Source organism: Dipodomys ordii, unplaced genomic scaffold (assembly GCF_000151885.1).
Source record: "Dipodomys ordii isolate 6190 unplaced genomic scaffold, Dord_2.0 Scaffold13, whole genome shotgun sequence".
Taxonomy (NCBI): domain Eukaryota; kingdom Metazoa; phylum Chordata; class Mammalia; order Rodentia; family Heteromyidae; genus Dipodomys; species Dipodomys ordii.
Genome location: NW_012267229.1, coordinates 17,372,531 through 17,382,758, shown reverse-complemented (window position 1 = coordinate 17,382,758; position 10,228 = coordinate 17,372,531). Strand labels below are relative to the sequence as shown.

The window sequence follows — 10,228 nt, the reverse complement described above, 5'->3', positions numbered from 1 at the left end:
GCTCTACCACTTGAGCCACAGCGCCACTTCCAGCTTTTTGCTTATGTTGTGCTGAGGAATCGAACCCAGGGCCTCTTGCATGCAAGGCAAGCGCTCTACCACTGGGCCACCTTCCCAGCCCCAGATAGATTGTTTTTATATTCCGATCCTTAGAGATAAATGGGAAGGGTTCTTTCTTCCTTTTCTCTTTATTCCTTTCTCCCTTCCTTCCTTCCTTTTTTTTTTTTGGTCAGACCTAGAACTTGAACTTAGGATCTGGGCACTCTCCCTGAGCTTTTGTGCTCAAGGCTACTTTTCTAGCACTTGAATGACACCTCCACTTCTGGCTTTTTGGTAGTTAGTTGGAGGTAAGAATTTCACACTTTCTCTCAGATCTCAGCCTCCTGAGTGGATAGGATTACAGACATAAACAACTAGTAAACAGCTTTTGGTTTGGGTTTTGTTTTTTTAAAAAGGTGACATTAGATCAAGACACTAACAGTGACATCTTGAAACGCTAACCAAGATCAAATAATAGTATTTGGATATTATTTTGTCTCAAAAATACTAAAAAAAAGTGAAAAAAGCCCAACACTTTTAAGTTTGTTAACAAGATTCCCATTTGTAATCATAGGAATTGCTCCAAGTTTCTTTTCTTCCCCCACACCTTTTGAGAGGAGCAGAGTCTGATCCAAGAGTGATTTTTTCCCCTGATCACACATTCACCACAAGCCTATCTCATACTTCATCAGAAAGCCCTTCCTCATGGAGCCCCCACTGCCAACATCTCCCAAACTTCTCCTTTGGTTAGTCACCCTGCCCCCACTCTCTCACCCTAACAGGTGAACATGTCTCAACTCGGCAGTGAGCTTATTATGCTGGTTCCGCACTTGCCTCCTGCTGGAGCAGCTTGCAGAAGACTGTCCACGTGGGCTCAAGGACAGGGATCTCACTGTTTAATTCAATAACAAAGTCAGCCATGACTAGCAAAACCCCTGGCACACAGTAGGTGCCCAGGAAATGGCTGCTGAACAAATGAGTGGTACCCGCCACAGAAGAAGTCCAAGAAGCCTGCCAAGTGATAACTCACGCCAGCACAGTCTCCTCCTTGCTGAGACGAGCAGTGAGGGCACTGAGTGCCTCCTGTGATGCCAGAGGAAGGCCGAAGCCACTGAGGGCTGCAACCGCATGGTAGATCTGGGTAACAGAGGAGTCTTCACTGACTGCTGCCAGGAGCAGCTCTTTGGTGTCATTGGAAATCGAGATCTAGGAAAGCATTGGCAGGCACAAAGGTTTCAGAAATGGGTGGCAGACATACCAGTCACTCCCACATAGCACCAGCTCACTCTCTAAACCCCAGGCCTCACAACTCAATGTTCATAAAGTGTCAATACAATACTTTTGTCTACTTATGTAGTTCTCCTATGTTCAGTGAAATGACTCAGAAATCTATGGTGTACCGTTTGCTCTTAAATTATATTTGTTTTTGAGACAGGATCTTACTATATAGCCCATTTTAGTCTTGAATTTATGATCCTCCTGCTTCAGTCTCCCAAATGTTAGGATTAGGGGCTGGGAAGGTGGCTCAATGGTAGAGTGCTTGCCTTGCATGCTCGAGGCCCTGGGTTCGATTCCTCAGCACCACATAAGCAAAAAGAAAAAAGTCGGAAGTGGCGCTGTGGCTCAAGTGGTAGAGCGCTAGCCTTGAGCTGAAGAGCTGAGGGACAGTGCCCAGGCCCAGAGTTCAGGCCCCAGGACCGGACCAAAAAACAAAAAAACCAAATGTTGGGATTAAAAGTTTGGCATAGGCCAAAATTCTAAATGTTAGGAGATAAAAAGAAAAAATCCTAGCTACTTAGGAGGCTGAGATCTGAGGATCATGGTTCAAAGCCAGCCCAAGCAGTAAAGTCCATGAGACTCTTATCTCCAGAAAACCACTAGAAAACCGGAAGTGGTGCTGTGGCCCAAGTGATAGAGCACTCGCCTTGAGCTGAAGAGCACAGGGACAGTGTCCAAGCCCAGAGTTCAAGCCCCATGACCAACAAAAAACAACAACAAAAAAAAACTCAAGGACTCCCAGAAGAAAGGTAACAAATGTAAGAAAAGCTTATTTACAACCCATGAAAATGAAACCGGAAAACAAACTATGAATTTGTGTGTGTGTGTGTGTGTGTGTGTGCACGCACGCGTGCGCACGCACACTTAACCACAGGACCTTATGCTCTTGCTAATTTCCCTCAAAGCTGGCACTACACCACTTGAGCCATGCCTCCACTTGCAGCTTTTTTTCTGGTTAACTTGATATAAATTCTCTGAAATTTGTCTCCCTGGGTGGCTTCAAATTTGGATTTTCAGATCTCAGCCTCCTGAGTAGCTAGTATTAAGGGGTGCGTCCCACTGCTTTTTTAAGGAAAGTAAATCATATACAGTATGTTAGCCCCCTCCAATCAAAACAAAACAAATCTATGAAACAATCTCACTTTGGTTTTGGTTTAGCTGTGGCAGGGGGGTCAACCCAGAGTCTTGGGCATGTTAGGCAAGCTCTCTTTCACAGAGTTACATCATAGAGCCCTGATGGATTCCTACCCATAAAAGATTTGCTTGGCAGAAAATTAAGTACCTGTTTAGGATCCTGGACTCACCTCACACCCTGAGAGGGCCTGGCTGGACTGAGCAGCATAGAAGAGGGAATCCACGTTGCTGGGATCAAGGTTAGATTTGATGAAGGTGCATGCTTTCTAAATGAGAGAGAAAGTCAACAGTAAGTGGTGACATACACAGTGCCTGGACAAAGCGAAGGTGTTTGGGGTGATAAATACAATTCTAAGCCAGCTATGACAGCTTGAAGTGTTAGCTACCTACGACAGGTTTTTAAGTAGTTATTTCCCTTAGGACACTGTATTACTTGTAATTGTTCAGAGCAGCAAGCCTAGAGAAACATGAATCTTTGGACCCCTGAAGGAGGAAAAGCACTTTACCAGTCTCCTAATGGGATAACCTTTGTTGGGTGTTGTGATAATCAAAGGTTACTTATCCTCTGTAGATATTATTTCCCCCTTCCCCTGCCCCATCCTTTAAAAGAAAAGGAAACCGGGGCTTGAGCTGGTAAGTAACCTATAGGAGGAGACAAAGTTTACAAGTAACAGAAGCTCCAGATTCCAACTGTTCTTGGATCTCTACTGAAATTTCTTCAAAGCTGAGGCAGACTAGACATGCAAACTGACCTAGAGCTTCTCTCTCTTCCACTGGACTCTGCTTCAAGTACAGGCATTGCTATGTCACCAACCCATACAGAATCATTCTTGCCTCTGTGTTTCCCACAGAGCCAGCCTATCAGACTTGCCTCGTTTTCACTTCTCCACCCACCCCCCTGCCTCTTGAATTGTTGGTGAATGAGGGCAGCTTCTTGCTCTACCTCACCTAGACTGTTAACAATCTTCCCCTAACAAGTCTAAGGCATATAATGTTCTCTGCACAATGTTTCAAGATGGAACTTCATGAAACACAAATGATGTACTCCTGTGCTTTACTAATGTAACTCCAGTGGTTCTTCATTACTCTCAGACAAAAGCCAAGGCTGAAACATGCAATGCCCTCGACCTTACTTCTAAGGCTGCTTGTATAATGTCTAGCAAAGTCACTCCTATAAGTAGTATAAAAACCCAGCCATTTCAAATTATATTACAAGAAAACCAGTTAAAATTAGGTTTGGATGGACACTGGTGGTTCATACTCGCAATCCTTAACTACTAGGAGGCTGAGATCTAAGGATCGCAATTTGTAGCCAGCCACAGCAGACAAGACTGAGAGACTTTTATCTCCAATTAACCAGCAAAAAGCTGGAAGTAGAGGTGTGGCTCAAATGGTAGAACACCAGCCATGAATAAAAAAGACAAAAGAGAGTTAAAGCCCCAGTACTGGCACTACAGGAAAAAAAAAAAAGGATTGGCAGGGTAGTTCAGTGGTAGAACACTTGCCTAATATATACAAGGCCCTGGGCTTGATCTCAAGTACTGAAAAGGAAAAAGATAAAACTCAGTGGGCACCTCTGGGGAACAGAGGTGGGTGGCACAATCTATTCCAAAGTGTTTCTCCAAACAAAATAGTTTCTGAAAATGTTACAAATAAAATTTAAACAAGCCAGGTACCAATGGCTCAAGCCTATAATCCAGCTATTAAGAAGGCTGAGATCTGAGGATCACAGTTCAAAGCCAGCCCGGGCAGGAAAAGTTCATGAGACTCTTATCTCCAATAAGCCAACAGAAAACTGGAAGTGGTACTGTGGCTCACGTGGTAGAGTGCTTGCTTTGAGCTGAAGAGCTGAGGGACAGCGCCCAGGCCCAGAGTTCAAGCCCCAGGACCGACCAAAAAAATTAAAAAAACAAGTCTCAAAACAAGAAAGTTTTAATCAGAAGTCTTGAAGAAGCCTGAGGGATAAAGGAAAAAAAAAAAAACAAAGTACTTAACTTTGCATAGAGATTCAAAGAAGAAAATGACTTCATACATGCAGAATACTTTCTGCGGAATACAATAAGCTGAAGAAGGACTTTGTCGCCCTCTGGTGCTTTAACAATGAAACAACAGTACCCAGAATCCCAAAACCATGATGGTCATTGCTACCTCTTTCTGAGCACTTAAAATGTGTCACAGTGTTCTAAGTGCTTCATGTGGGTTTCTTAAATTCTCAAACAACCCTATGTATTGGGAACTTTAGCTCACAGACAAGAAAACTGAGGGGAGGAAAAGTAACCTATCCAAGATCACTTGGTTCTTAACTAGGAGAACACAAACTTAAATGCAAGCAGCATGGCTCCAGAGTCTGAGCTAGACAACCTCTATCTCAAAAAAACATAATAACCCATGCTGGAAGAAAATTCACCTCAGTTCTATTCTGACATTTTGAAAAGTCAAATCAAGGTACAGGGTAACAGCATTCAGTGATATTTGACAGTATGGTTTTGTCAGCAGAGTAGAGAGACCTCATAAAACATGTTCAGGGCCCTCAGTGAGCTCCCAAGGCTAGAATCCTCTTTGGTTCAAGACACCTTCACAAGTGAAAGCTGAACACCACTTCCTAAGTGTCCATCTCCTGCCTGCACAGTCCCTACTTTCTGTACTATGTTTTAAAATTCAAGTATCCCAAATCCTCCTGCACAAAGGACCTCCATGCTTTCTTCTACTTATCTTCCCTACAACTCCAAATCAGGTTCCTACAGAAAACCCAGCACCTGACTCACTCTGCTCTCCCTCACATCCTTTACTCTCATTTCTTCACACCTTGCTTCCTACACCTTGGCTAGAGCGTTGCACGGCATTCATTGTCACCCAGTGGGTCTAGGCACTGGTGACCCTCCAGGCTTTGTGCAGATGCTCTCTTTTTTTTTCTTTTTCTTTTGTCAGTCTTGGGGCTTGAATTCTGGGCCTGGTGAGCTTTTCAGCTCAAGGCTAGCATTCTACCACTTGAACTATAGCGCCACTTCCCGTTTTCTAGTGGTTTACTGGAGATAAGAGTTTCACGGCCTTTCTTGCCCAGGCTGGCTTTGAATGCATTTCTCAGATCTCAGCCTCCTGAGTAGCCAAGATTTCAGATGTGAGGCACCAGAGCCCCACTAAAATATTTTTTAAAGTAAAAACAGGATATATCCTTTTTAGAAAGCTTAAGATATGAAAATATAGATTTAATACCTGTCAAAAAATCACCCCATAACTATGCTATCCAAACCAACATTTTTGAACATTTGAGATTATTTCCTTTTATGCTTCTTTATTACTGTTAAACTCAACTGGGATCTTAGGTATGGTATTCCCTAGAACGCTTTCTTACCTGGGTTCTATTCCTAGTACTGCAGAAGACAAAATAATTGGGACTATATTATAAATTTACCTGTTTTAAATAAAATTAATGGAAAGGTACCAGATGGAGTGGAATTTTAAGAGCTAAGAGAAAACAAAAAAAGGAAGTGGTGCTGTAGCTCAAGTGGTAGAGCGCTCGCCTTGAGCTGAAGAGCTGAGGGACAGTGCCCAGGCCCAGAGTTCAAGCCCCATGACCAACAAAAAAAAGAAAAGAAATGTTTTAAACTTAGAGAAAATGTGGTTTGGGTTAGTTTGGAAGTTTTCCATGCTAATGTAAGGGTGATCCTCAGAGCTCAGCCTCCTGAGTAGCTAAGATGGAAGGTGTGAGCCACCGGCGCCTGGCACTCTCTTCATTTTGACTTCTCTTTCTCAATTGGTAGCTCATAATGTATTAATAAAATTCAAGTCTTGTTTTCAAAGAAATCCTCTTTTCATCCTTGACTTCCCACACAGCCACACATCTCCAGAGATGCTGACACTGAGTTCCCATTTCCCCACCTCCACCCACGCCAATCTGGTTTCTGCCCCGATCATGCCACTGGAGATCTCCATATTTTCCAGTACCTGTTCCCAACTCCACACAAGCAGACTACTGCCTCATTCCAAACATTAGCTCTCAATGACTTCCAGAAGTCTATGACACTCCCCTGTTCTTTCTCTCCCATCTGCCTTTTCTTGTGGTACCAGGCATCCAACTCAGGGTTTTGCAATACAGGGCATTTTACCACTGAGCTACACACATAGCCCTGCACACTCCTCTGGTTCTCCTCCAACTACCTCAGCAGCAACATTCCCAGTTCCAACCTCTTCTGTCAGCCACTACTGCAGTGTCCCAACTCCCACGTCCACCTCTCTCTTCCTAGGCAATCTCACTCCTATCCAGAACTTCTTCCAAAACTTATGCAAACAATTCTCAGATCTATACCTCCAGCCACTGACACAACTCACAAGGCACTATGAGCTCAGCATCACAAACACCAAATTCATGTTCCCTCCTGCATAGCCAACTTCCCCTCTTGAGCTCCTACCTTATAGACTAGCCCACCCATCCATGTAGTCTGTGTAGTCTGTCCTCTATAAAGTAGAAGAGAAATCGCTCCAAAATACAAATTAGATGATACTTGCTGTTTAAAATCAATTCTAGCCAGGCACTGGTGGCTCACACCTATAATCCTTGCTACTCAGAACGCTAAAATCTGAGGATCACAGTTCAAAGCCAGGCCAGGCAGGAAAATCCATGAGACTCTGATCTATTAACACCAAAAAAAGCAGGAGGGGGAGCTGTAGCTCAAGTGGTAGAGTGCTAGCTAGCCTTGAGCAAAAGAGCTCAGGGACAGCCCAAGTCCTGAGTTCAAGCCCTAGGACTAGCACAAAAATAAAATCAATTACACTTTGGAGAAAGACTGAAATCCTTCCTGAGGCAGCCTAGGACTGGGGTTTGGCCCCAGCTTTCTTCTCTGGCCTAACTCCTCTCCCCAGTGACACAAGGTCTCCTCTTAGTCTCGCTGGAAAGGAGCTAACACAGGTCCTTTGATCCAGTTACTTCCTCTTGTAAATCCCGGGTTAGTTTCAGTTTAAAATTCAAATCAGTCACTTCATTCATGGAATAAACAATTAAGTGCCCACCACAAGTCCCGCTAGACAAAGAGGACATACTACAAATCAAATGCATAATAAGTTCTGTCCTCACACGGCTATATATTAAAGTGATGCAGAGTGGGATTTTAAGCTCAAGATTTCCTTGGGAAAGCCTTCTCTGACCAGATCACAGTCCCCCATTTTTATATTCAAGGAAACTACTTAGTTACAACACACATCTCATGAGGTGCCATTATAACAAAAGTCATCTAGATAATTGTATGACAATGCCTCTCTCTACTTTTACACTGTATACTCCAACAGTGAAGGGGCTCTTGTTTGGTTCAATGAAATAACCAGTGCTTAGCATCATGCCTAGAGCACAGCAAAAACCCACAGCATGTTGAATGACTAAATGAATTGTGTAGCAAGCAGCCAGAACACATGGCTCCCCGCCTGCTGATCCTACAGTATTTTCCCCAAAACTAGCCCATGCAGAAAAGGCCATGAGACTCTTAGCAAAAACTCTTAGCAAAAAGCCAGAAGTGGAGCTGTGGCTCAAGTGATAAGAGTGCTACCCTTGGGGCTGGGAAGGTGGCTCAGTGGTAGAATGCTTGCCTTGCATGCCTGAGGCCCTGGGTTCGATTCCTCAGCACCACATAAGCAAAAGAAGAAAAAAGCCGGAGGTGGCACTGTGGCTCAAGTGGTAGAGCGCTAGCCTTGAACTGAAGAGCTGAGGGACAGCGCCCAGGCCCAGAGTTCAGGCCCCACGACCGGACCAAAAAAAAAAAAAAAAAAAAAAAGAGTGCTATCCTTGAGCACAAAAGCTCAGAGACAGCACCCAAGACTTGAGTCTGATATGGGCACACACCCACGCGTGCACACAAACACAGGCACGCATGCACACACACAGAAAAGGTTTTAATCATGATTCATTCTCTATACAAAGTCAGACTTGCCTGATGCCATGGCTGTCACTATTTAGAACACATAAGCACTTGTGCCTTGACCTTCTTAACACAGGTTTCCAGGGGACTAGTGTCTCCATTCCATTCCACGAAAAATAGCACTCAAAAAGAAATCTGTTAGAGGGAACTAAATAGTCCTATATTAAAATAACCAGGGTTATCCTCAAATGAGCAAGTTTTTTTTGAAGCACACAAGGAAACACAGCAAGGGAATTATAGTTATCCCAAGCCACTGGTCAACAAGACAAAAGTGGCCTTACCTTTACATCAGGCACCTGGGCCCCAAGGCTGCTGAGTCCCACAATGGAGTAGAAGGCAGATTCCAAATTTGTAAAAGGGCGGTCCAGCGAGGCTTTCAGTCTCTCCACGTCATTCTTGGTGAGGTAGTGAGTGGGTGTCAGAGCCTGGGTGCAGGCTATGATTGTGAGGGCCAACAGGAAGGCAGTGCTTGAACCTTAGAAGGAAATGACTATTAAATGCAGTCCAGCTGGTGGCTCACGCCTGTAATCCTAGCTACTCAGGAGGCTGAGATCTGAGGATTGCTGCTCAAAGCCAGCCTGGGCAAGAAATTCTGTGAGACTCTTCTCCAATAAACCACAAGAAAACCAGAAGTGGTGCTGTGGCTCAAGTGGTAGAGCACTCACCTTGAGCTGAAGAGCTGAGGGACCTCGACCAGGCCGAGAGTTCAAGCCTCACAACTGACAAAAAAAAAAAAAAAATGTTCCCAAGTTCTACAGATAGTCCCAATGATGGCACACACAAAGGTCTGAAAACCAATTGTGTGGGAAAGGGGGAGAAACTGGGAGGTTTAGCCTCAAGAGGAGACTGTGGGAGTAGTCCACCTGCTAGAGAGACAGTCCTCCCAGTAAGCTCTGGGCATTTAAAGCACAAAACTCTCACCATTCTCTCTAGGAGGATGTTCAGGTTCTATGTCTCTTAGGGCAGTCCTAAATCTTTACCAGGTCTTTTCAGCCAACCCTGGCTTGTTTCTCCAAGGAGCCACATTCTTCCTACTCAGAACTTTTTTGTTTCTTCCCACTATAATTTTGCTTAATCTTTTCTGAGATTTCAGCTCAAATATCCCTTAAAAAGCCTTCCCCTGGGATAGGCCCCCAGTACAATAAGGCAGAGAAGAATGTGGCTTCTGGAATCATGATGAAATTGTGGCTCTACCACTTATTCTCCATGGGACCATGGCCAAGTTACTTGGTGCCTCAGTTTCCTCAAGGGTAAAGTGGGATGTCAACATTATCATCCTCAAGGCGTTATGAGTTTAGAATGACTGTTACACAAGTGCTGTCCTATGTCAGCTACATTTCTATCATTGTGGCCACTGTCATATTCCTTTATAGTAATCTGTCTTCCACAACTATGACAGCATGAGGTCTGACTTCTCTGTGAAACGAAGTCCTACAGGCTCTTGTTCATCCCAGTTTTTTCAGCTCTTGCAAACTGCCTAGCACATGCTGAATACTGAATAAATATTTGTCAAATATGCAAAGAAAAATAAGTCCCCACTCTCAGATGCCATGGGAGATAGGAAAAAGGAATGATAAATTTTTACTTTCTTCATTTAAAACACTAAATGAAAAAAAAGCCCACTTTGTTGGGCTGCTCAGGATAAATTAGGTGTCTGCTACCCAAGTTAAAAGAATAAGCGATCACAACTAACATTAATGATCCTAATACCTTTGCCTGTAGCTCATATATAGTTTATTTTGTTTTTTTTGGGGGGTCCGGTCATGGGGCCTGAACTCTGGGCCTGAGCGCTGTCCCTCAGCTCTTCAGCTCAAGGCTAGCGCTCTACCACTTGAGCCACAGCGCCACTTCCGGCTTTTTTCTTTTTTTTT

The 10,228-nt window shown here is 44.0% G+C and overlaps 1 protein-coding gene across 1 annotated transcript in view; it reads right to left on the bottom strand.

Annotated features, from left to right (window-relative positions):
- Positions 1 to 10,228, bottom strand: part of Rpn2 (ribophorin II) — a 49,150-nt gene that overhangs the window by 34,837 nt on the left and 4,085 nt on the right. Inside the window, exons 2-4 of the mRNA XM_013010700.1 lie at positions 8,639 to 8,832; positions 2,622 to 2,717; positions 1,070 to 1,245 (exon numbers count right to left, since the gene is read on the bottom strand). Of these exons, the coding sequence (XP_012866154.1) occupies positions 1,070 to 1,245; positions 2,622 to 2,717; positions 8,639 to 8,832 (466 nt within the window). The remainder of the gene's footprint in view (positions 1 to 1,069; positions 1,246 to 2,621; positions 2,718 to 8,638; positions 8,833 to 10,228) is intronic.